The sequence below is a fragment of the Pungitius pungitius genome, chromosome 12 (genome assembly GCF_949316345.1).
Source record: "Pungitius pungitius chromosome 12, fPunPun2.1, whole genome shotgun sequence".
NCBI lineage: Eukaryota > Metazoa > Chordata > Actinopteri > Perciformes > Gasterosteidae > Pungitius > Pungitius pungitius.
The window spans coordinates 7,967,089-7,994,024 of record NC_084911.1 but is presented as its reverse complement, the minus strand read 5'-3'; the positions used below and the strand labels follow the sequence as shown (position 1 = coordinate 7,994,024).

General features: G+C 40.5%; 3 protein-coding genes across 5 annotated transcripts in view; 1 reads left to right on the top strand and 2 right to left on the bottom strand.

Moving 5' to 3' along the window:
* Window positions 1-1,490: 1,490 nt before the first annotated feature.
* LOC119220473 (arf-GAP with dual PH domain-containing protein 1-like) lies at window positions 1,491-13,131 on the top strand. The gene is made up of 11 exons (XM_037476549.2): window positions 1,491-1,900; window positions 3,453-3,583; window positions 4,116-4,207; window positions 4,956-5,038; window positions 9,613-9,725; window positions 10,001-10,147; window positions 10,469-10,552; window positions 10,801-10,863; window positions 11,110-11,181; window positions 11,424-11,652; window positions 11,743-13,131. Exons 1-11 carry the CDS (start codon window positions 1,810-1,812, stop codon window positions 11,769-11,771), a joined length of 1,134 nt encoding a protein of 377 aa, XP_037332446.1. The 5' UTR covers window positions 1,491-1,809; the 3' UTR covers window positions 11,772-13,131.
* Window positions 12,370-22,205, bottom strand: LOC119228025 (uncharacterized). Of its 3 annotated transcripts, XM_062565891.1 has the most exons (14): window positions 22,085-22,205; window positions 21,241-21,355; window positions 20,993-21,155; window positions 20,702-20,894; window positions 20,299-20,421; window positions 20,025-20,147; window positions 19,751-19,873; window positions 19,479-19,601; window positions 17,869-17,974; window positions 17,355-17,422; window positions 15,276-17,262; window positions 14,727-14,879; window positions 14,592-14,639; window positions 12,370-14,450 (listed from the first exon to the last, which is right to left on the bottom strand). In XM_062565891.1, the coding sequence occupies exons 2-14, from the start codon at window positions 21,344-21,346 to the stop codon at window positions 14,218-14,220; spliced, it is 3,549 nt and encodes a 1,182-aa protein (XP_062421875.1). In that variant the 5' UTR covers window positions 21,347-21,355; window positions 22,085-22,205; the 3' UTR covers window positions 12,370-14,217. The 3 variants fall into 3 exon arrangements, with proteins under 3 accessions (XP_062421875.1, XP_062421876.1, XP_062421877.1); XM_062565892.1 differs by lacking the exon at window positions 22,085-22,205 and having other exon boundaries at window positions 14,592-14,636; window positions 21,241-21,962; XM_062565893.1 differs by lacking the exons at window positions 12,370-14,450; window positions 14,592-14,639; window positions 14,727-14,879; window positions 22,085-22,205 and adding an exon at window positions 14,921-15,153 and having other exon boundaries at window positions 21,241-21,962.
* Window positions 22,085-26,936, bottom strand: part of LOC119220474 (ras-related protein Rab-26-like) — a 24,218-nt gene continuing 19,366 nt past the window's right edge. Inside the window, exons 6-9 of the mRNA XM_062565894.1 lie at window positions 24,432-24,497; window positions 23,300-23,356; window positions 22,985-23,061; window positions 22,085-22,737 (exon numbers count right to left, since the gene is read on the bottom strand). Coding sequence (XP_062421878.1) covers window positions 22,638-22,737; window positions 22,985-23,061; window positions 23,300-23,356; window positions 24,432-24,497 — 300 coding nt within the window. The 3' untranslated portion in view covers window positions 22,085-22,637. The remainder of the gene's footprint in view (window positions 22,738-22,984; window positions 23,062-23,299; window positions 23,357-24,431; window positions 24,498-26,936) is intronic.

Here is a 26,936-nt window from a genome sequence, read left to right as displayed (position 1 = left end):
CAAAAAAGTACAAAACAGTTTATGTGTACACTCTGTTGTAAAGCAAATGAATGAAAATAAATTAAGATTTCTCCCCGTCCGAGAATTGAACCACGGTCTTCTGTGAAAATAAAGCTGCAATTTGATTGGCTGTCAGTGAATGCCAGCTATCCACGGCTGGCCCCCGTGGTGGCAGCAGCTCTTCCGATGTGCTACTTCACCACACACTAATCAGCCCTTTGTTTTTTGTATTTAACCTTGAGATTGCTACTCAAACCTGAAGTAAAGCCAAAGGCTCAAACCCAAGGCTGGGCTTAAAACCCACAACCTACAGGGTAAGGACAGTAGCTCCTCAGCTCTTGTGCTGCACTACCTCACCATGCACAAATTCAATTTTTGTTTCTCGTATTTAACCTTGAGACTGCTACTCAAACCTCAAAACTCTTTCAAAGCAGAAGTGATGTCTGCATGAAGGGGCGTGAACCCACAACCTCAGACAGCAGGTTGGAGCCGGCAGCCCTTCAATTGTTCCCTTGTGCTATTCAAGCACATGCCTCATTATGTCCATTTCTCATATTAGACCTTGGGATTGTTTACTAAACCTCAAAACTGTTTCAAAGTTTACAGTTTGAAGCCCTGACTGCAACCAAAGCCTCCTTCTGAGAGAGCGGGTTTGAACTGAGGATCCTCCACACTTCAGCCTTCCTGCTATCTCCCTGCACTGTTCCATCACAGACCTGTTGATGCTTTTGAAGCAACACACTTGTCTGCTGGAATTGGTTGAACAAAAATAAAAATCCATGTGAAAAAAATTACTTCTCACTGTTCTCAGGTCAAATATTTATGCAATTAATTTCGATTAATTAATTACAAAGCCTCTAATTAATTAGATTAATATTTTTAAGCGAGTCCCGGCCCTAATTCTTTCATGTCATCTCTCAAGGTCACGTTTGTAGGCCTATTGTACTTTTATATGATTCCATTCTGTTTCTAATGTGCACCTATGTGTTTGCTTTTCTAGAGTAGCTGGAGATTGATGACTCACTGCAGCTGAAAGCGAATGTTCCTCTTCATTAGCATTGTTTACTTGATGGAGATATGAGATCCTGGGGAGTTATTCAAATTCTATCAGAGGTCTGTGTTCTTCATTATTTACTCATCTATTTTTTAATTTACATTTTCGATGTAGAAATGATATTGATCTATGTCTAATTCATACATTTTTTCCTAATCTTTGAATCTGTTTACTTTTAAACTTCAAGCTATTTTTGAGACCTTACCACTAGATGCCGCTATATAGTTCCTAAGACAGAAAATAAAAAAGAACAATTTAAGGAATTTCAAAATCATTCACCACAATTATCTACTTTGCAGCAGATGGAGTTTTAAAAACATTTATCATATTTTGCCCTGCAGGATTTACAATTAGTCTGGAAACTAATGCACAAACATACCTTTCTATAGACGGAAATGTTTCGCTTTCACATATCTTGAAACAGCTACAACCCAATTCGTGTGACGGATACCGTCCCTTGCGGTTGTTGGAAAAACATTGACGGACAAAAATAAAAAATGATTGACATCATATGAAAGATAATTCCCACGTAGTGGATTGTCAAAAGAGGAAAGTAAATCTAACGGACTGCTAGTGTCGTTTCTCTACCATCGCAATGACCGCTGGAGGTCTCACTCACTAAAACCAGACACGCCACAACGTGTTGTTTCGTTCCACGGCTCACACTGCACACCGGTGCGCCTGAACCGGACACCCTGATCCCCCTCCCGGATCATGACCCCTTGACTTCTCCAGCCGCCGAGCACTTTGGCACCATGGCATCGGATCAAGAGGACAACAGTGAACGCGTGAAACGGCTTCTGGGCAAACCTGGAAATGGACACTGTGCCGACTGCGGAGCCGCAGGTATTTGCCGGAAGGGAAGTCACTGTTTGACTCGGACAATACATAAATAAATAAATATATGTATGTAATAGTTGACATAATGACGACCCTCACGGATTTTAGGGGGAGGATTCTAAAGAAAAAGAAAATAAACTTAAGTCTATGTTTTGTAATAGTGAATAGGTGTAAATATGTAACACTGAATTACACGAAAGAGCTCAGCATTATTCAAAAAAATATATATATGTGTATATATATACTACATATTACATACACCATATATGTGGGGTATTTATTACAAACGTATTTTTTGTTTGTCGAGGGTTCAAATATGTATTCATCTGGAGGTTCATTTCCTTTTGGATGCGGATGTGGTCACACGCCCTGATGGTCCCACCTAATAGCTTTGCACTTATACTGGCAGTCAAGGACACGAGCAATCGTGAAGAGGTTAAAAAAACACAGGCAAACAGGTTTGACTTGTAATACGCTGACCCCCCCACCCCCCTCTCTTACGTTTTTATTCCACGCCAAGTATGCATTTCATCCGTTATTTGACTTTGTAGGCATGTGGTTGTCACTTCTGTGTTCTACTGGTTCCACAAGAGGCCCACACGCGCTACTTACACATCAGATACTTGTGTCCTTTGGACAGATGCATGTGTGCAGCTTTGTGATTATGCACAAGGAAGTACTTTTTTTTCGTTCTTGTGCTATTTTGGTAGTATGAGTTCACAGAGTTTCATCAGCAGTGGCGGATGGGCTCCAGCATTAAACTACTTAGCAGTGACTCCATTTCAGCTGTAACCTCTGCTTGAATTGATATGACTATTAAATATTGCCGCTGTGTTCGTGTTCATAGCCATTCGAAAGCATTCAGCGGACTCATTGTGAAAATCTTTTGGGTCCCTCAGGTAAAAAAAGTATTTAACTGTGTGAGAAAGATCTGACCTTTCACTGAACATCCTAAGCAAGAACTAGGTGACACGCTGTTACAAAAAGTCATTTGTGTTGGAGGTTTGTAATGACTCAGGGTGCGAATATTATGTAGCTGTGAATAACGTGTCGCACACAGCAGTACCCGATGAACAGTAATTGTGTCAATTTCAAATATTCTTACTTGTCCCGTAGTTGTAGATGTAGGTAATTCCTTTTTTTTTAAATGTATTTTTACACAGTATAACAATGGGACATGAATACGTATTGGCAACGTGATACATGTTTTCAAATATAATGTCTCCCGTAGATTAGATTTTCAAACATGAAACCTGAATACAATTGAGAGCTTGTCACACATTCATCAGAATTCTGAGGACCTTTCAAGCTTGGGTTTTCTGATTACTCCTAGGATTGGAACCAACTCTCTCTTGACCCTTTCCAAATACCTTTCTGTTCTTTCTGGTCCAACACCACTGGCAAATACCCATTATTTAAATATGATAAGGATTCGTAATGTGTCATATCAGAGTTGTTGACTGTTTACTGTGCTTTAATGATAGCTGAGCCAAAAGGAAATTCCATAAAGTTGTATCATGATCTAACAGTGTTTGCATCAACATATGTCTTGTTGCAGATCCAGAATGGGCCTCCTATACTCTAGGAGTGTTTGTGTGTCTCAGCTGCTCGGGTCTTCATAGGAACATCGTTCGGATCAGCAAAGTGAAATCTGTACTGCTGGATCCCTGGAGCGCCTCTGAGGTGGAGGTAAGCCATTGTGTCGGTTGCGTGTTGTTCATACATAACCCAAAACATAGAAACCCCCCATGTTTTGCGCAAGAAGCCCAAGTTATAGTCCGATGCTTGGCTGGAGGTAATTGTCTGCACTCTCTGGCCTCGTCCTCACCCAGCACCCAGCACCCTAACGCTAACCCTAACCCCATGCTCCACAGTGAGCCTCAAGGCAAGATTGTGCGTGTGTGATTTGTGTTTTCCTCGCTGTGTGCTAATGCACGCCTAGCAGTGCTCTCTGTGTTACGTACAGATACACAAAAGAAGAAGCAGCTATGTCAGCAACACTGCCTGCCTCTAGGCAAGGAGTCAGCCACGCAAACACTGTCTTGCAAGCACCTTATTATATTTTGTGTTTAAGTTTGTGTGTGTGTGTGTGTGGCCGTGTGAACGCGACCTGCGAGCAAAAGCCCATAACACATGTGCTCAAAGGGATTAGGTCACTGAGTAACAGTAATACACAGATATACCACTTACAATCATCAGTTTCTCTTCCTCTTCTCTGCAGTTGATGGAATCTGTGGGTAACAATGCTGCCAAGGCGAAATATGAGAAGATAGTTCCTGCCTTTTACTACTGCCCCACATATAAAGACTGCATGTAAGTGGTGTGTCAGATTCAAGTCACCATTGCATCTAAGAATGATTAGTACATATCTTCTTTTATGTTTGGATTTTGAACAACCACTGAGGCCGACACTGCTGCTGCATTAGAGGAAATGGGCGGGTTAATTCATTCACGATTCATCCATCCACAATTCTAGCACTGACCACATGGCGTCAGAAGCTTGCACACGATGCAGTAGGCCCTGCCGACAGCGCTGCATCAGTCAAATGTTATCAGTGTTGTAACTATATATTACTTATAATATATGTACTGTATATTATGGTTATTTTGTGCAAGGAGACGAAAAAAAATGTATGCAATTCTTTACTTAGGAGCAGGCTGACTGCAGAAGCTACTCAGTGATAAGAATACCAATTTCCTGTGAACAGGAAGCAACACTTCAGTTCAAGGGTTTCTACTTAAAAATCGAGTGATAAAAATATGCATATGCAACAAAAACCATGTGCTGTGAAGTGTATTTTAGAGCCGCCCCTTAAATGTGTTTATCGAGGAAGATTCTTGAAGGCCGAAAAAAAGGGAAGTTTTGATACAATAGAAACGATATCTACAAAGACATGCAGACATGTTAAAGAGGAAACAGCAGTTATGACGAGTTGTGACATGCAGGATGCGTTGAGAATGTTAAAAAGAATCCTTAGAAGAAACAAAAAGAGATCAAATTCATCTAACACGCATGTACACATCAAACCCGGGCCGAGCTGAGTGTCTAACTGGTCTGCAGGCTCTTGAAAGACCAATGGATCCGAGCCAAGTATGAGAGGAAGGAGTTCCAGTATGTGGAGAGGCAGGAGCCTTACTCGGCAGGTAAGAACGGAATGCGTCTCTGCCTCCAGCTTTAGCTACAAACAAATGATAGAACGATACCTCTGGCCGACTCATGAAGAACAAATCATTTTCTGGTACTCACACAGCGCCACATATTCAACATGGAGCAGAAACATGGCATATTATATCAGTGCTAACATTGAAAAATGCAGCATGTAACTTATCTGAAAGTTTTTACATTTCTGTTTTTGTATGGCCCAAACAAGTGACCAACATCGAGTAATCGGTGAGCTTTACAGATGTTGTAAGACATTGTTCTTTTCACACCTGTTTCTCCTTGCTTGTCTTTATGTTAAGCTAAGCTAACCATGTCCCATACCCATAGGAGACTGCTAGCAACCTTCCCAACCAAATTAAATAGTGTATTTTTAACAACTATCAAATGTATCTTGCTCATTTCCCATAACATTTTAATGTATTCATAGTACTTAGCAGAGCAGTTACTCTTATGTTGGTGACCTTGTGAGAAAAGTGTACAAATATCTGTCAGGGTGTGTAAAGGTGCTATCGTGCCTGCCAATGTCATTACACAGTTTAAGGGTTGTTAATTAACTTGTGGTTCAATGGAGGCACCATTACCCACTGATCCTTTGCGTAGCCCAGCCCAATTAGCCCCCCCCAAGTCCGCCTGAGGATGGAGGGTGTGTCAGCGCCTCCACAGCCACAATCATTTTCTCTCTTTTCTCATGGATGTCACTGGCACAGCTGCTAACTAAATATCTGTTGCGTAACCCACATCGCTGTCTCTCGAGCTGAATCATGTGCATGCGTGCCGACCGCGTGTGTCACAAAGGACAAATGTCTGGTGGCTAGTTGTCTGGTGGCACCTCATTAAAAAAGAGAGAGAGTTACACCAACCTTGCTGCTATCGAGATTCGGCTAATCAATAACGGATGCCCTCGTAAAGTAAGTGGCTGTGCAGCTGCTAAGATTGGTCAATTGATGATCTGGTCAATTGATGATCTTTAAGATTCAGGAAACTTGAAACATTTCCATGGTGAATGCCAAGGATCGACCTTTGATGTCACGCAAAGTGAATCGAGTTGAGGTAGTTTAAATATTACACAAGAAACATTGACACTTTTACACCTTTCCCTCTTTAAAAAAACACCTCCACACTAAATGTTTCTTAGCAAAGGATAAGATCATCATTACGTCATTTTAAGTGTTTATAAATGTACAGTATTTGTCAACAATAACCTATGAATTTTTGCCTTGTCACAACTGGGTTTTACTAATTTTACATTACATGTCATTTAGCTGACGCTTTTATCCAAAGCGACTTACAATAAGTGCATTTCCACATAGAGATACAAACTCAGAAGAACAAGTAACAAGAAAGTACAATTTTCATCAAATAAGCAGTTTTAAAAACATGTTGAAAAATGCCATTATGAGTACAGTTTAAGTGCTATCATTTGTTAGTGCTACAGTTTGCTAGTGTTTTAGTCAATGTAGAGTCTAAAGAGGTGTGTTTTGGGTTTTTGATGGAAGATGTAGAGGCTCTCTGCGGTCCTGATGTCATCAGAGAGCTCATTCCACCATCTGGGAGCCAGAACAGCAAAGAGCAAAGATCTCGCCGAGTGCTTTTCTCTCAGTGAGGGAGGAACAAGCCGCTTGGCAGATGCAGATCGGAGTGTGCGGCTTGGGATGTACGGTTTCACCATGTCCTGGATGTAAACTGGTCCCGATCCATTCACAGCATGGTACGCAACTACCAATGTTTTGAACTAGATGGGGGCAGCCACTGGTAACCAATGAAGAGAACAGAGAAGTGGTGTGGGAGTATTTCGGAAGGAAAGTAGGAGTATGAGGTCAGATGACTTCTGTCGGGATGTTGAAGTCTCCTAGGAGGATGATTTGAGGGCCATTTTCAGGGAAGTTGGACAGGACGATGTCCAGTTCTTCCAGAAAATGACCCAAAGAGCCTGGCGGACGGTAGAGGACAACAATGTTTAATTTAACCGGGTGAGTAACGGTCACAGCATGGAATTCAAAAGACAGTGGGTAAAATGAGTAAACCTGTCCCACCACCCCTGCCAGGGGTCTGGGTCTGGGTGTGTGGCTGAAGGAGAAGGCAGAGGAGAGAGCACCTGGGGTGGATGTGTTGTCCGGTGTGATCCATGTCTCAGTGAGGGCGAGGAAGTCAAGCGACTGCTGGATAGCAAAGCCGGAGATGAAGTCTGCCTTGCGAGTAGCTGACTGGATGTTCCAGAGGCCTCCTATGACAAGGTGTTGGACATGTGTGGAGCGGGTGAGGTAGGTAAGAGAGAGAGGAGAGATTACGATTAAGAATTGATCTAGTCCGGGGGCGGTAGTATCTGCGGGTAGAAATACGAACAGGTACAGGGATAAAACACATAGTTATGAATGAATATGAAAGGCGCCGCACTCAGCTGCCCCGAAAGACTCCTTTGTCCTTGTTCTGCTGGTCTTCGCTGACGCTTCACCTAGTCTCCAGTTAAATACTCCCTCGTTAATGGAAGTCGGCTGCGCTGACCACTCCCCTGTCGTTAGGAAACAGCAGGTTGATTGTCCTCAGCCTGAAACTCATCCAAATGCAAAACGACGAGCACTTTGACACCCTCGCAGTTGGACTTGTAAATAATAATCTCATGCAGGTATTTGCCCTGGATCGTTGGTGTGGTGAATGCTGGCCCACTGACATGGCGGATGTGCCATGCCTCTCACAGTCTTAAAACGGGATGCTGTAAGCACGTTCCCCTGGTAAACCAATTCTATCAGGTTTTGTTGACTGTTATTTTTATTTTTTTTACTTGTGCCTCAAACGGAAAGATGTGCAACAATAGTCAGTTAACTGGATTGAGGTCATGTTTTGCGGCTACTTGTTTGAGGGAAGATTTGAAATATAGATATGTCTGTGGTACTTCATGCCTTCTCTGTAGAAGATATGGGCAAGAGCTTTCTCTTTAAACTTGCAGCATCGTGATGTCGTCTCTAGAAATAGGTGTCAAGTTCGCACAAAAGTTTCAAATTCATAATAACTTCAGATTGAGAAAGCCTGTGTGCTAACAGGGTCTAGAGTTGAGCAGTCTTGCAGTTGAAATTTCATTTATTAAATATAAATCAATTTCAGGGGTGGACATGATTAAGCTCTATTCTCAGAGTCTGGTGACTGTCAAACCCTTCCAGTGTGTCTCCATGTCCTCCCGCTCTCAAAGGCACATTTGTGTTGTGCTGTGCAGAGGTTTAGGAGCATGTGGTTGTGTCTCCACCACAGAGGAAGAATAGTCTCTTTTGTTTCTAACATTCCATGTTTCATGTCAGGATGATTCGGCTGTGAGACGCTGCAGTCAAAATCTTCCTTCGGTCTCCAAAGTTTTCATGCATTTTCGACATTTCTGTTTTAACACTAAATGTATTCTTTTTTTCTACCAAGTGTTAAGTAGTTTTGGACAGTTTGAACCCTCTCTCAGAAGCGGAGGAAACATTGGATCGTGAATAATTAATTTAGCTATTGCTCAACCAGAGGTTTACTGCAGCCCAACCAGTCGATGATGAATTATTACTGTATAAAGAAGGAAGATGAGGGACGCAAGAAATAAGGTGTAAGTGGACCGGAAGACGAACATTAAAGCCTTAGTTTATTCCATTTATTCAAAAAAATACATGCATATATACAATCAAATATAACAAATACCACAAGAGATTGCCATAAAAGATCAGAAACTTAACCAAAATGAAAGAGAAACAAGCTGTAAAAGGGTAAAAGACTCTAAACTTGAAAAGTAGTGGCCCAGCGCCGCCGGATTAATAACACATTATTAGTTTTTGTACTTGAATACGCAAACAATGAAATAAAAATGTTATAACAGATAGACATTTCTGTGCATATTTATACTGATTTGATTGTGGGTTGAGGCACGATGGTGCTTTCGCAGTTGACACACCCAAAAGTGTGTAGAGGAATGAAGAGGAAGTTGCAGTTGAAGCGGAGATATACAGTATGTTTGATGTAAAAACAGAGGTGCTTCCTCCCAGCATTGCTGAGCTGCTGCATAGTGACCACATAGCTAAACGTGTGAACACACACACTGACACACACTAATTCTACAGCTGCTGTTTGAGAGGAGTTTTCCTGGTTTCCATCCTTGTGTAATTTTCTCAAATGAATGAAACATGAGAGTGAACTCTGCTGAACCACATGTGCACACTTTTCATGGGATTTATGATGACAATTTGTAAAGATATATACATTTATAAAAAGCATCAGAATATATTTTTACATTTTTAAAATGTTATTCAGTGAAAGACAATATCATTTATGACTGTCAATTAATAATTTTGCCCAATGGATCTCTAGACTTGTGTGTTAGAATGTTTTAGCTTTTTAGCAACCTCTGCAAATGGCAGTGACATATGAACTGCCATTTGCAGAGTATTTAACAACTGAGGAAGTCTAATGATTATTGGATGTATATTCTTTGAAGGGCAAAAAACATTAATACGCTGAATTCTTAATTGTAAAAATGTCTGTCTTTCCTCCTTTCTACTGTTACTGCTGCGTGACCCTCGCACTCCTTTACCGGCAGGCTACAGAGAGGGGTTTCTATGGAAACGAGGCAGAGACAACGGACAGTACCTCAGCCGGAAATTTATTCTGTCCGAACGAGAAGGTGTTTTGAAGTACTTCAAAAAGCATGATGTGAGTGTTCCACTTTCTATCTTTAAAAAAAATGAATTTGATAACTTGATCTCAGTGGTCAAAGTGCCTCAAATAAAAGGTTAGATGTTCTGGTAGAATCTGAAGATCCCACTCAAATTCCAGTTTAAAATGTTGCTTAGTACACCAGAGTAGTAGTGGTCACCCATTTAAAACATTCACAGTCATGCATCATTTTATACAGAGCTTTTTTTTTGAGGAAGATGAAACCATTTACTATCTTCTAACTTTTAAAAATATATATATATTTTCTGCAGGCCAGAGAGCCCAAAGCAACAATGAAGATCAATACTCTGAATGCCACTTTCCAGCCAACCAAAATGGGCACAGCCCAGGGCCTCCAGATAACCTATTTGAAAGACAACAGTACCAGGAACATCTTTGTTTACCACGAGGATGGAAAGGTGGGGTGCAGTACCTTTCTGTGTTGTGTTGTAAGTGGAGAGAAAGAGCTGAGGGTCCCCCTGGTGGACAAAGATTGACATTACAACTGAGAGATGGTCAAGGCTTGGTAACACTCATAGAGCATGAAAAATCATACTATATGAACAATCTACTTCTTCATTATGCAGTACCAATCCTTTGGGTTAAGAGCTAGAAAAGTAACTGTTTTCTCCGTCATTGGAGGTTATTATGGAGAATCAGGGATGAGGAGGCATGTGTGAGGAAAAGCTATCTTTCAGAAAGAAATCAATTACTGAACTTCCTGGGTCCTTGTCTGGAAGGAAATGGTGGACTGGTTCAATGGCATCAGAGCAGCCAGATTTCACTACCTCCAGGTGGCTTTTCCTGGAGCATCGATCTCTGATGTGAGTTTATGCACACACACATGCATGCACATACAAAAGCCCTTATTGTATATTGTCTTGGTGGGAAAATTACGTTTTTTTATTTTTAATTTTGATATATTCAAACTTGACTACATTAATACATTAGCTTTTATGTTTAAAAAACACACCAGAATTGTGTCCAATCTGGAGGAAAAATCCACCAAAATAATAACAGCAGTTATAGAGAGTTAAATCAGTGACTAAGTATCTGCTCTTTGTTCGTCCAGTTGTTGCCAAAGCTAACCAGGAACTATATAATGGAGGGTTACATGGAGAAGACTGGTCCAAAGGTAAGGCGTTTTCTGTCGTTTTTTTCCTGGAACATATTTGTGAATGTATCACATATCCACAATGAAGTTTATATGTTAGGGAGATATGAAATACCCATGGAATTGTCTTGCTGAGTATGAAATAAATGTATTGAATTTTCTTTAATGGATTTGGTCCTGTATAAAGACCATCAGGACTAATGAATCATTCACGCCAGTTTGTGGCTCTCCTGTATGAATTGTCCCGCTTTCATTTCTGTCCCACAGCATACAGAGGTCTTTAAGAAGAGATGGTTTACGATGGATGAAAGAAGGCTCATGTACTTCAAAGATCCACTGGTATTAACACCTATTCATAACATGTATTAGTCTATGTCTATTCGGTGAGAAACAAGGTCCAAAAAATATATATTTACTCTCGACCCAGCACTAACAATAACAGCAGCTTTCCATCTGGGTCTATCGAGATTTTGTCTTTTATGGTTCAACGATCACTATAAATCAGTGTGTTTTATTCAAAAACACAGAGTTGCAGTTTAAATCAAGATGACTAAACTATGCACGTCTCCCTACGCTGCCAGGACGCTTATGCCCGAGGCGAGGTGTTCATTGGCAGCAGGGAAAACAGCTACAGTGTGCATCCCGGCCTTCCCCAGAACACGCAAGGCTACCATTGGCAGTTTGGAATTACCATCAAGACCCCAGACAGGAAGTTTCTGTTTGCGTGTGAGACCGACGAGGATCAGAAAGAATGGATCGCGGCATTTCAGACTGTTATCAACAGGCCAATGCAGCCTCGGGAGTATGCAGGTAAACTGAACACCCGAAAAGTCATTATGTAGCTCATTTCTTCGTGACAACGTATTAGTCTGATATACGTTGTTTCCGTTTTCTCTGCAGTGGAGGCCTATTTCAAGCACAAACCGTGACCGTCTTAGTGCTTGAAGCTGGGCTTTAGGCCATTGAACTGGAAGAAAAGAAGGACCTGAAGAATTAAGTGTGTCAAGAGACAAAGTTCCATTAGGAGAGAATCTTACCCCAATGACTCTTCTCGAGCCGCCATCGCACTCAGTGTCATTGTGAGCCAGAACTATTTCTAAGAGAGTGCCAATAACTCCCGAGCTCATGAATGTCATCCTTGCGTCTGTGTCGTAATGTTACTTACACACCTGAAGGAAGTCATCGTAATCGTCCTGGTGTGATTGTTTGTGGGAATCTGAATTTTCACTGCTCAGATGTCAAAAGATGTTTTCAGTAATATGAGTTGCAGATGCTGAGATTTAATCCACATAAGGGTTCTATTTTATTTTCAATGTATTTAATTTTTAAGTAAAATTTGCTAAATTCAGTGTGTGATGCTATATTGACTAACACTGTTTAAGGTGCTTTCATTCCTTTTTCTCTTAGGATGTAAAACCGTATGAAAATAGTAATCCACCTCAGCATTTACTTTCATGGGGATTCATTTATCCAGTAGATGGAGACAGAGGCAAGCATTTGATTTTCTATGACATCCAGACACAATAGCCTGGAGCTCATTTTTTTTATTGTTGTTATTTTTCCGATACAGTTGCACATTAAAAAGTAAAGCCCAAAATCAACACATTCCTGTGTACATCAAGATAGGAAAAACATAATATGTATAGTAAATACTGCACAGCGATATCCAGTTTCTATGACGAAAATTCAATCCACCAAAGAAACAGTCATGTAGAAAATAGGCCTACGATTCTTTTATTGAGACCTGGTTAAAATAGATTAGAAGAAATGCACGGGTCCAAATTTTTTTAAGAAAAAAATGGCACTATATACTCCATTTATATATTTGATTGCAAAAACTAAAGCGGCTTACATATATTTGAAAATCTGACAACAAATGTAACATTAAAAAGCAAGAGATATACACTTCTCTTTATTCCCCAAAAACCTCATCCATACTCCAATTCTTGGATTAGATTGAAATTAATGATAAATAATAGTAATAGTTTATGCTGGTGAGCAAAATTGGCTCCAAAGAGCCTGTTAAATTACAGACAAGACTGAACTATGGACAGAACAAGCATCACTATAAACTATCTAATATGAACATTCCTCCACACACTGAGGGCATTCTCCCAAAATGTTGGACGTCACCGACATTTTTAATTTGATGGGAAATAAACAACTTTACAGGTAAAACACCACAAATTCTGATGCAAAAACATCCCATCCCAATGACACGACCACACAAGTGGTTTCCGACGTTTCTAATTATCATGCAGCTACAGTAATAAATGAATTGATACGTGACTGGGTTTTGGAGCGTCTAACTGTCTTTGGCAAACCGTAACCTGGAGCTACATTCACAGCTGCAGAAAGAGGAGGATGAGTGCAAGGAGGACAAGTGAACATAGACAAGTGCAGCGAGATGAGTGAAAGACAACAAACTGATTTGTGGACTTTGATAAGGAGGATTGAGAGAGTAGGAACAAAAAGGGCAGAATTATTTATACCTCGGTGGAGCCGACTCGCCAGAGATGAATATATCTGTGATATGAAAACGAATTATGTCACACACACACACACACACACACACACACACACACACACACACATACAGGTAGATATGTATTAGGTGGACTTTTTCGCCATACAGGCCCGGGTGTGGTTTAGATGGACTACCCTTTCCTGAGGTCCTTCAGCTTTGGCAGTTAGGTTAAAACACTTCAAAAAATCTGAAAAAAAATCAGCTCACTTTAGATTTCAGATACACCCTACACAACCTCATACACAGCAACCTAATTATACTGTGGTATAGGTAGACATTTTTATTTTGACAAAAGTATGACTTATAAGGACCAAGAAAACACTATTGGGTCTTTAAAGGGACAATGATCCCGCCCTCCTCATTAACATAAATACACACAGACTGGACACAGCATTACTGGAACCATCAATTTAATATAAAAAAATATTGTTAAAGGATGGCCAAATTAGTGGCATACAAATTTAGCCCCTCAAACTGAGACAGTATGTGTAGAAATCTATCTATATTATCTAATGATCCATCTATGCAGAGGGAGATCAGCCCCTACAACCTGGGTTTCACTTAACATGAAAAACACAACAATGAGCTGGGGCGATTTTTTTATTACTGTCCCACTCAGGACACAAGCAACCAGACTACAGTGGTTTTGTAAACTATTTTATGAAACAATTGTTTACAAAAGACTAGTGCTTTTGGAAAAACAAGTCCTGTTTACCAAACAACCGAAGAGAACGACAGAGCGATGGGCAGGACATACATAACATTTTTTCATCGCACCATGGAAATTTACCTAATCAACAGATAAGACAAAAAAGGATGTAGAACAAATAACAAAAACGCTTGTTTGTTTACAGCTGGGACCGTCTTTTTTCAGCTGTTCCCCGATTCCGGACGAAGTCTCTGACATTTTGCACAGTTCTTTGTTCCAAGACGGGTCCTTCAACCAACTTGCAGTGACTGCATTCGTTCTTGGTGGCCAAGTGACCTTTACGAATATGGTCTTTGAAGTGCCGCATTACCGCTTGAACCTCACATTTAGACCACGCTCTCTTTGTCCCTCTTCTGGACCCAGCATCTTTTCCTGGAAGATACACGAAGTAGACAAAAACGATCACACAAAAATAATTATTATTTTGGCCTTTTCTTTCTTCTACACCTTGTAGCAATGCCTTTTTGTGTCCAAGTACTTTAAAAAGATGCTCTACCATCAAACTTTGCTTACCTTCAGAGAGAGGGTAGCTCTCATTTACTGTGGACGACACGGTTCCTGCTAAAACAAATTTCACAATAATTTATTTTCAAATTGAATTTAAGTACATTTGGTCAACAGTGACAACTATAAAGTGAGGGAACCTACCTGCATCGTCAAAGCCATGGACCTGCTTTGTAGAGTCGGATGCAGCATTTACAGGCTCGCTAGTCCCACCCTCTGATCCTCTGCCTGCTGTGCAACCGTCATCTGATTCACTCCCACTGTCCTTTTCTTCAGCGTCGCTTAATGCAATTTCATCTGAAAAATATTAGTAGCACTCATGGGTGGCTGGACATAACTAAAAATCAAAGTTTGAGATGTGTGTTTGTTATATAGTAACATTATTTCAGGCCACAAGTGGCTGCACAGTGTAAACTAAAGAGCCAATTTGGATGAGAGGGCAATCGTTAAAAATCAAAAGTCAAGCTTTTTAAGGAATGCATAAAATTAATTTTAAAAGGTTAATTTAGCACATTTCTACTTAAAGTTAACCCTTTCCTACCCATTCTGGGCGTGTCAGGGTAGTGTGTGTCTGTGGGTGGAGATTCAACAATTATTTGCAGATATTATGTATACATATAATTCTGGCAATGTTTGCCCTGTAAAATGTAAACCACAATCAGGTGTGTTGTAAGTGTTAATTTGTTTACAAACCTTCCACTTCAATTTCGTCCAGTGATTTCCCCTGCATGGTGGAAAGATTCCCTTTCTCCATCGATAAAAGCAATTTGGAAATCTTTGCCAGTTGTGTTGTGGGAACTGGTAATCTGTAGAAATCCCGGTGAACACGGATGTCGTGACCCAGGAAATCTGCAACTTGATCAAGTTCGTTGTTTTTCAAATTAAGGACTTGAGAGAGTGTGGCGACATGTTTCCTGAGCTGTGTCGACCTGAGGTACTCGGGGTGCTTTGCTCCACACTCGCTTGCATGAACACGCAAACAGTCCTGTCCTCTGTAGTGGCTCATCGAGTTGGGTATGGCGAACAGGAAGACATTTGTGGCACAAACACCACAATCCATTCTTTTGCTGGTAAGGAGTGACAGAGCCTCCACCATGCTTGGTGTGAGCAGAACTGCAACCTTTCTGCCCCTTTTCCCCATTATTTCGATTCGGCTGAAATAGTTGCAGAGTCTCTGTTCAGTCTTCGACAACCCCATTGCAACATCTTCATGAAGCTTCGTATTGTCTCTTTCATGGAAACTTTTGAGGCGCATTTTTGAAACCTCCCCAGCACGTCTTCGATTGAACACAATGATTTGTGCAAGTGTACACTTTGCAAGTTGTGCGTAGTTCTGAGTACTGGCCTCCTCCAAGTTGCGAAAGGCAGTTTCTGCAGAGTTCTCAAGGTGCCGATGAAGGATCTGAACATCTTCTGTGAAGGGTAATGTTGATGGCTTGTTATATTTTGCATCACTCAATGTGTTCAGGGCACCGTGAGACACCACCTCAGACCACTTGGTGGTGTAGAGCTTCTTGAACATGTCAGTGGACTTGATCAGGTCCTCATCTTCGGCCATGAGGGCCCTACAATGAACAATGTCACAAATTTTCTGAAGTGTATGACCCAATTTCAGAGCGAGGCTTGGTGTTGCATACGAGTGTTTTTCTTCATCAAAACCGGAAACTCTCTTTACAGCTTGCACAACCCTCTGGAAGTTAGCAGGTTTAACAGCCTCCTCTAGGTTATGCACAGAGAAGTCTGTACGCAGACATAGCAACAAACGCCCCACTTCACGGAGCTTCTGTCGTATGTACTCGTACTTAGTAGGGTCTTGTCCATGTTTGTTGTAGAGTGACTGAGCTAAATTAATAATGGAGAGGTCATTTCGCACAACAGAGGCAACCTCATCCTGTTTCATGACACTAAGGATCTTCCACACTCCGCTTGAGATCTGCTGACAGAATGCATTTTTTTGAGCTTCAGCCAAAGCCAGTACTTTTGTTCTCCCAGGTTCTCTATTCAGTTCAGTGTTTTCTGGCTTAAAGGGGCATCTGCGGGCATGTCTCCAAAGTTCCTTACGAATGTACATGCCCTGACAGTACATACAGTGAATAAACTTTCCAGCGAGTGCTTTAGCCTTTGGTTTTCTTTTCACTTTCAGTGGCCCTGTTCCATCTTTTAAAACTGCAGTGTTGTGTCTAAAATTTCCCTTATTCCTCATCTTTTCTACCAAAATCTTGCGCTCTTTTGAGTGCTCAGGGAGGGAAAATGCTTTTACAATTTCAGCATCCGTCTTGTGTGTTTTCAAATGGCGGGAAATTTTGCTTTGTGGCTTACCACAAACATAACAGTAATTCTTTTTGGTCATGGTCAGATTGTTTACTTGTTTAAGCTCAACTTCACACTTTTCCTTTGTCAAGTCTTTGGGAGAATTCAATGTTTCAGCAGCAGATGGGCAACCTTTTGATGAACTGGACAGAACTGGGATGCTTTTGTCTGACCCATGGGCTGTTCCAACATCAGGTAGCACTGGTTTTACTTTAATCCATCCGGCTTTCAACTGACTTGGGGTAATGGGGATGCTTGCATCTGAATCATCATCCTCATCATGGGTTTCCGAGTCTGGTATGTATTCCTCACTCGACACACACTCGTCGTTGTCATCATCGTCATCATCATCAGATATTTGATCGAGAAACTGGAAAGAAAACGAAAGGATTTTACGTGATGGACAGCTCCAGACAGTTAAGAGTTCAACAAACTTTGTTCTGTTTTCTGTGTCCAACTGACCTGTGATGGGTCTTGGTTATCATTCGTCATTTTCCTGAGGCAGGATTTATGCCAGACTCCTGAACAAACTGAGACATTTTGAATATTTAGTATAAGTTTCAATACCACAGATTTATTATAAGTTGTTGTGTCAGATCAATAGAGATCTGAAATGCATAATGCAAAAGATTCCCCTTTAATAATTTAAATGCCCATGTTTGTACCTTTAACTGTAATGACAAATGTATTGGAGAAAAACCTCTAGCATTAAAGCACAACAGATCTGGTCAGTGCCAAAATAAAACACCTTTTAAGTAATCTGAATGATATTCCACACCAACTATGTCAACTTCATCACAACAGATGTTTACACATTTCACAATTATGAGAAATAGTTGATATATCAGCTTATTATGCTGTGAACGAAGAAATATGTAAGAGTTTCATTATAGAATGGTGTGTACATTAGAACACAGCAAATATATCGACCCAATACCCAAAGACAAACTCTGTACTAATTCACTAAATAGCTCACCTCTGCATTCATAGCCAACCCACTTGAAGGAGGATACAGGTCCCACACATTGGACACATTTGTCCAAAGAGGATATTGTTGCGGACACCAGGTGATGCTTTAGACACTGTTAAAAAAAAAATATATATATATATATAATGTATATTTAACAGTGTCACATTGACATGTTGGTATTTTATAAGTTCTAACATGTGTGCCACATTTCAGGTCAATCAGTCATATAGTGCGACATCTGTATGCTTTCACAACAAAGAGTTATGTTTTTTAGGGGGCTATCCCAAGACACTTTTAGTTTACATGCGTTATACATGACTACGAAGTTTCATACACGTAGGTCAACCGTTGAGCTGGGGGCTGGATGATTGATTTGTAAGGGGCACAATTAAGCCAAAGTGCCATTTTGAAGCATTAAAATAAAATCAGGTAACTTATCTTTGCCATTAAATGTGTGTACCAAGATTAGTTATGAGTTTTGAGCAGTTAGTTCCTCAAAAGCACCGTTGTTGAGTTAAAGAGTCTAATGTCCTCATATAAAACTGTCCCCATACACCATGAGAGGCGACTACACACACACACACACACACAGTAGATTCAGAGAATGTCCTCATATAAAACTGTCCCCATACACCATGAGAGGCGACTACACACACACACACACACACACAGTAGATTCAGAGAATGTCCTCATATAAAACTGTCCCCATACACCATGAGAGGCGCCTACACACACACACACACACACAGCTAGTAGATTTAGATCGAGAATGTCGATTCTGATTTTAATTCCCATGTCTAATGTCCTTATACACCACTGTCCCTATACACCATATAAATACATACATACATACACATACATTATATGTATGTGTACATACATACATACATACATTATATGTATGTGTGTATGTGTACATACATACATACATACATTATACGTATGTGTGTATGTGTACATACATACATACATACATACATTATACGTATGTGTGTATGTGTACATACATACATACATACATACATACATTATATGTATGTGTGTATGTGTACATACATACATACATACATACATACATTATATGTATGTGTGTATGTGTACATACATACATACATACATACATTATATGTATGTGTGTATGTGTACATACATACATACATACATACATTATATGTATGTGTGTATGTGTACATACATACATACATTATATGTATGTGTGTATGTGTACATACATACATACATTATATGTATGTGTGTATGTGTACATACATACATACATTATATGTATGTGTGTATGTGTACATACATACATACATACATACATACATACATTATATGTACATACATACATTATATGTACATACATATATTATGTGTACATACATACATACATACATTATATGTATGTGTACATACATACATTATATGTATGTGTACATACATACATTATATGTATGTGTACATACATATATTATATGTATGTGTACATACATACATACATTATATGTATGTGTACATACATATATTATATGTATGTGTACATACATACATACATACATACATACATACATACATACATACATACATACATACATACAATTTAGACTTATTTTACCTTTTCAACCCTTTTGGGGGGACCATGTTGTGGACATGTTGGACTCAGGCCATCCACAGAGGTCTCAATCTTGTTGGCCTTGTCACTCGCAGCAGACTCCATCAGCTCATTCGCAGTGATCATCTGTAGCAGATAGAAAAGGAGGACAATGAATAGAGAAACTGGAAATGTACCATTAGAGAATATTTAGGGTTTTAATGAGGCAACTGCACACACACATGAAACATGATACAATGCTTTTTCACAAGTAATTAAGTTTAGACTTAGTTTACCTTTTCAACCCTTTTGGGGGGACTATGTTGTGGACATGTTGGACTCAGGCCATCCGCAGAGGTCTCAATCTTGTTGGCCTCGTCACTTGCAGCAGACTCCATCAGCTCATTCGCAGTGATCATCTGTAGCAGATAGAAAAGGAGGACAATGAATAGAGAAACTGGAAATGTACCATTACAGAGAATATTTAGGCTTTTAATGAGGCAACTGCACACACACATGAAACATGATTCAATGCTTTTTCACAAGTAATTAAGTTTAGACTTAGTTTACCTTTTCAACCCTTTTGGGGGGACTATGTTGTGGACATGTTGGACTCAGGCCATCCACAGAGGTCTCAATCTTGTTGGCCTCGTCACTTGCAGCAGACTCCATCAGCTCATTCGCAGTGATCATCTGTAGCAGATAGAAAAGGAGGACAATGAATAGAGAAACTGGAAATGTACCATTAGAGAGAATATTTAGGCTTTTAATGAGGCAACTGCACAAACACATGAAACATGATTCAATGCTTTTTCACAAGTAATTAAGTTTAGACTTAGTTTACCTTTTCAACCCTTTTGGGGGGACTATGTTGTGGACATGTTGGACTCAGGCCATCCACAGAGGTCTCAATCTTGTTGGCCTCGTCACTTGCAGCAGACTCCATCAGCTCATTCGCAGTGATCATCTGTAGCAGATAGAAAGGGAGTGGGTGGACGATCAGAAGACTTTCCTTAATATTTCTGAAGATTTTAACAATAAACATCAAACCAAAGGGTTCAAGTAAAAACTGAATAGTTAATACAGCAGAAATTCGATATTTGTATGTAGCAGCATGTCTTTTGTACCCCATCAACCCACAATGTCAAAAACCATTTTCATATTGAAAAATTAATATGTAAAATCAAAGCTGCGTGTGAGCAAAGAGCAAGGAGAACTTCATTTTCACAAAGAAATATTTTGACTACCTTGCATCGCCATGGCCAGTCAGAGTCACCATAATTATAGGTGATCTCCTCTCCTTGACTGATGTCTCGTGCTGCAAACAAACACAGATGGGGCTTCCCTTGGATGTTTAGGTACTTCATCTTGGCATTGGGGTTTACATTATCGTCATTTACAAGCCTTCCAAGAGACCTATCCTCTTTTGCTGCATCAACACTACAAAAACACAAGTAAACATTAGTTTCACAAGAGTAAATATATAAAATAAAGGCAATGTGTCGTTTAATTAGACTAAGCATTGACATGATACGCACCACCATAGTTTTCCATTAAAATGGAACTCGAACATGAACACCTTAAGGTGGTCATGGTAAAGGCTCTGTCTCCTCTGACATTCTTTATGGTTTATTAGTTCACCTCTATATTCTAACAGAAAGTCTCCTTTATCAAATGGAGCCGAGGTGAAGATGCCGCGACCTATTTCATAGACAGACAGAAAAAAACATCAGTCAAGTTCATTCATACTTTAATCAGGATTACAAAATCCAAACATTCAACTTACCTTTGAAGGCATTGATGTATTTGACATCAAGTCCCACTTTGTCCCCTCCAGTATCAATGTAAAATTTGGCATCATCCTTCGGATTTAAGCGTCTTCGCCGATGCATATTTTGTTACTGAAATGACCAAAGAAGGCTATCAGCATTTTTATCTTTATTTATAGAACATGCACGATCAGAAAACTTTCTATAGCCATTTAAATCAGTAATAAACGGAGATAATATAAGAAAATCCATAACAGCGCAATTCAAATTTTAATTTAACACTGTTTCACAATTTAAGAACATCTTTAGATGCTCTAAGATTAACTGTAGAAGTTAAGAAAGTCCCTAGCATGTCCGCTACGTTTTGCACGTTCGTTTAAAAAAACACAAAGCATATCATCATATCTCACCTCACACGGTCTCATCTCCTCCATTCGTAACTGTAGCTAGCTCCGTTTTATACAAAGCTAGCTACTCGGAGCTAACGTTAATCACGGAGCTACTCGGAGCTAACGTTACTCACGGAGCTACTCGGAGCTAGCTACACACGGGGCTACTCGGAGCTAGCTACACACGGGGCTACTCGGAGCTAACGTTACTCACGGAGCTACACGGAGCCAGTTACACACGGAGCTACTCGGAGCTAGCTACAGACGGGGCTACTCGGAGCTAGCTACACACGGAGCTACTCGGAGCTAGCTATTCACGGAGCTACTCGGAGCTAGCTATACACGGAGCTACCAGGAGCTAACGTAACTCACGGAGCTTGCTACTCATGCATGTCTTCATCTTTAAAAAACTGATGAACCTTGTACTTGACGTTCGTACGTAAAAATCATAAAGCATGCCATCATATCTCACCTCACACGGTTTCATCTCGGAGCTAGGTATTCAAGCCTGTCTTCATCTTTAAAGGGCTGATAGACCTTGTACTTGACGTCCGTAAGTCCTTCCAACGTGACTGACCCGCCCCTCCGACGTCACTCACCCTGTCCCGCTCCGCAGGAAAAACCAGCCAATCACAAGGCAGCCCGCGAAATTTTAACCGTGTGTGTCAAAATGTGTATGAAACAGCACCAGCATGGTCAGGACGCTACGCGGCGCTGTTCTATACACTGTGATACACAGAAATCAGGTAAAGTGGTAAAAAAGGACTTTCCACGAAAAAGAGAGAGTATGTTACTTAAACAGTTATAAGCCGTTTACACTCTTTGTTTTATGAGGACCTCAGCATGGTCCGTAAATACCATATAGGTCCTCGTAATGCTGGTGTGTAATCAGGTGAAAAGTCCAGATATAACATATCCACCAACACACACACACACACACACACACACACACACACACACACACACACACACACACACACACACACACACACACACACACACACACACACACACACACACACGATCTAAGACCTGCAGCAGCTTGTGCTCTTCATCTCCTTGTTTACGTACTCCTGGAGCTTAAACTTCTCACTGGGATCCTCCAGAGAGCGGTGCTGCAGCTCCCTGAGATGGAGGTAAGATGCATGCACCAGAAATTAGCTTTTGAAATGAGGAGAATATTTCAGAATCGAGGTTAAGGGAGAAAAATTGCATAATCAATCAGAAATGCGTTTTTTTGTTAAACTAACAAGTTCAACACATTATTAATGTCAATATTCCTATATGAATTCCTTTAATATTTCTATATTTAGAAGATTGAAAAGACAAAATCAGACTGATCCACATCACCTGCAGAGAGGATGATACTCACTTTGCCACAGCAGTGAAAGCCAGCTCTACATTTAGACCCGACCTGGCGCTGGTCTCCATGAAAGGAACGCCAAACTCCTGAAGAGTCAAAATTAGGACAATTATTGAAGACTACTGTTTGCCCAGAAGACATGCATGGTCATTTAACACTTTTCAACCCGCTGCTGCCTCCCAGTGAACTGGTTTATGTTGCAATAAATCCAGCGTGGATGTGATGCATTTGTCCAAATGCTGTTGTAAAGGAGAAATCCACGATAAGAAGGTACTCATTTGTAGGATCTGGACTCTAAAAAGGTTCAAATTTTCTATTATTCACCTTTGCAAGCCTCTCACCATCTTCTCTCTTCACCACCCTCTCGTGAGTGGCATCGGCCTGGTGAGACAGGGAAAAACAAGGTCACGCCAACCTCCACCCACACCATTTGCTGATCTCTTCGCTCTTTGTCCACAGGTTTCCTGTAAGCTTTCCTCTGGTGTTCAGTTCTGATGGCAAATAATGACTTAAGATTGACTCTCAGGATGCCAATTAAGCACTGAGTGGGGAGGAGGGATGTGAGTGGTACCAATGTTATTTGCAAATCAGCAGTTTGAGATATTGCAAGAGGTTTGTGTGCTTGAAAACAGATTTAATTATCCATAAATCACATTAGTTTGGTTAATGATGTTGTAATGAAATGTAATGAGTGCATTGGATACTGTTAGCTTTCGGAATACGGCAACTGAGTTATGGAAGAGATATAAAAAAAACAATACATTATTGGATACCTCAAATTGAGGAGAGTGTTAGAAGTTTTCCCCTTTTTAGAGATATGACAGGAAGTCAAACCTCTCCTGCTAATAGTTTACATTGTTGTCAGGGTGTAATTAATTGAGCGTTTGTCTAAATTGAAACACTTTCTCTATCCGGACTATGGCACCGAGCCTAAAGCCAAAGGTTAACAGTAAATCATAATACAAATGTGTAAAATGTATCACTTTAATTTATATGGGCGTATCACTTTCTGAAGAACTGGGTAATGTCTTTTTGGGGAAAAAAAGACAACACATAATGGTAATATTGTTTAATTGTTGAGGGCTATTTCTAACAGTTTTATTCTACACATTGTTGCTTTAGAGACTAAAGAGCTTCAAAATAAATGCTCATATTCCACATATTCTTCATAAAACCAAGAGGCTTTCTCCAATCCGAACGGTTTTCAGCTCACTTACAAAAAGGTTATTTCTAAAATATGTAACGCTACACATTGTCCACAATACAGGCCAGTCAGACAATGACAATGTAACTGTTCATTTAACCGAATTAACAAATTGAGAAAATGGGGTAAACAGGAGTGAAGTGCGTGATGTCAGCAGATGAATTGGCTTTTTCTTGCTCCGTTGCCGTTATTTGGGCCTTTACAATCTACCATTTGTCGGCCTTAGATTTTTTCTTTAACCCGATGACTTGCCTTGTTTCCGAGCAGCATGAGCACCACATCCTGCTGGGCGTACTCGTGGATCTCAGTCAGCCATGCCTGTTAACAACAAAGGGAAAAACACACACACACAGACACACACACAAGATGAGCTGTTAGAAAACCTAAAAAAACAACCTGAGAAAAGAGACAAGAAAATATGTACTGCACAAGAAAAAGGGCTTTCAGGAAGAGAACATCTTGTACGGCAATTGTCAAGTCTGGCAAACAGGTAGAAGGGCTTCAACTACAGTACAATTAAATTAGATTAAATTAGTGTGTCCAAACTTTTGACTGGTACTGTACGTGAGAAAGAGAAATAATCCATCCTGCAGTAACTAGTCAGTACACAGGTGAGAGAAAGAGTTTTTATGAGCTCCCACAGCACCTCAACCCCCCTCAGTTACTGCTCATTTAATCAGCTCTGATAGACACCCGCTAACCTTTCCTGCCAAAATAATAAATCCCTCATCTCAACATAGGGCGTAAATTGCAACCACGGTGAATGACTCCACATTGGATGTCTGATTGGCAGGTGATCGATCTGCCTCTCCTTAAGTAGTCCTACTCCAGAGCCCTCCCCCCCCCCTCCCACAGCCCCTCTAGGATTTATTCTGATGACTGTGATACTAGAGGTTCACCTCAAGCCAAAGGTCATGTTAAAGAACAGGAGACGATACAGGAAACGTGTTGTCAATGGCGCTGGGGTTAAGGAAGATCATTCATTCATTCATTAATTAGAATATTTATGCTACCGTCCTTTTTTGCTGTCCGCAGCATTTCTCACAAAGCGATCTAGAATAAATTGACGGGCTTCCAGCTGCAGAGCCAAATCCCCAGTGAGGAGGGGCTTTGAGGGACATGAAAAGTTGTCCAAAAAAAGGTCGGGCAAAGCCCGATGGATGAAAATAAAAGTGTCACACTCGGGCTGGGGCAGGTTGCAGTGAGGACCTAAGCGCAGAGTTTCTTCAATCAAAGTGCTCTTTATTAGACAAACCATAGACGTGCTCCAACGACGAGGGACATTAGACAATGACGCGACAAAGGACAATAGGCACACAAGGCTTAAATACACAAGGGAGGTGCAGGTGATTGGACACAGGTGGAGACAATCACGCAATCACAAGACAAGGCAGGAAGTGAAGTTAACCCAGGACCACAAGGAACATGAAACTTCAAACTAAAACAGGAAGAGGGACCAAACCGTGACAAAAAGTTTGGATTGTTTGAATTTGCATCCCCAGTACTCACTGTCATTTGCATAAAATAGTTCATTTATATGGTTTTGTATTTGTTGGTGGACCTGTGATACGTCTCCCGTATCCTCAAAAAACAAATTCAACTGGAAGATACAAAGTCCACTTTAATATAATGATGAACATCCCATTTCTGAGAGCCAATACATCCATCAGCAGCGCTGTGCCTGTAACATCTGTTGTAGCCTTATTTACACGTATGCTTTCAGTTCTCATTAGTCGAACCATCTCATGTATTATAATGTCTTTACAAACCACTCACGTAACTTGTTCGGTCAATTTTAACAAAAAGATAAGCGGTAATTAGTACCCATTTGCTCTATAACATTTAATTTGATGCCAAAGGTCAAAACTCAAAGTAAACGACGGCAGAGGAGCGATGCGAGGCAGGGACGTGGTAGAGATGCAACAGAAGGGGCCAAAAAGGCGTTAAGATGGAGAGACAGACAACAGAGACGGTAAGAGACAAGACAAAAGAAAGAGGAGGATAAAAGCCCAGACATCTTCCGGCAGCGGTGTAGTGAAACAAGTTGCCACTGGCAGGGAGCAACGAGAGTTTCTTCCGACGCTGCCTGTTTTGCATTAGTTGTCGCGGAGATGAAAAAGCAAGACTGAGTCCTACATTTGTTATTCTCCGCCCCCCCAAAGACCAGGATTTGAATTGTATAACAGGCAGAGATAGAATTCAGAGTTGTATTTTACCTCTTAAGTAAAACGAAAAGCACGTCCTCCGTTCAAATTGGTTTCGTGTAGCATCAGGTCTATCGGTTTTTAGATCAAGATAAAAAAAAATTACCAATATACATACACATATACTCACATACCCATACGTAATTATGCACACGTATACATATACACCCTGAACCAAAAGATGTTCTTGCCACTGACGATTTGCAATTTCATGATAAGTAGTGAAATCAGTAGCGGCATTTGACAGCTCGGTTGGCCGACGGCGTAGCGCCGCCGTCTTATAAAGTTTTGCTATTTTGCTCGACTGCGAGTTCGAATCCAGGTTGTGGCGATCTTTTAATAAACGTATGTTCTTTTATTTATTTCTTTATACGTAGCAGTGATGTAGTGCTCACTTATACAATCATAACCGCTGCATTGGATATGGGATACATTTTGAACATTTTCAGAAATATGTTTGCGACTGTGTGACGGATCAGGTGACCGAGGCAGACAACATCTGCCGCTGTCGGGGCAAAACAAACACGCACGCGTAGCCAAACCAGTAGGTTCA

Bases quoted from the DNA above. Each gene is read 5' to 3' on its own strand.
- LOC119228025 (XM_062565891.1), bottom strand. From the start codon at position 21,346: ATGCATCGGCGAAGACGCTTAAATCCGAAGGATGATGCCAAATTTTAC. The intron at 19,602-19,750 runs GTAAACTAAGTC...TATCTGCTACAG, and splicing joins CCCCCAAAAGGGTTGAAAAG to ATGATCACTGCGAATGAGCT. The intron at 17,263-17,354 runs GTCAGTTGGACA...TTTTCTTTCCAG, and splicing joins ATAACCAAGACCCATCACAG to TTTCTCGATCAAATATCTGA.
- LOC119220473 (XM_037476549.2), top strand. From the start codon at position 1,810: ATGGCATCGGATCAAGAGGACAACAGTGAACGCGTGAAACGGCTTCTG. The intron at 4,208-4,955 runs GTAAGTGGTGTG...ACTGGTCTGCAG, and splicing joins CCCACATATAAAGACTGCAT to GCTCTTGAAAGACCAATGGA. The intron at 11,182-11,423 runs GTATTAACACCT...CTACGCTGCCAG, and splicing joins TGTACTTCAAAGATCCACTG to GACGCTTATGCCCGAGGCGA.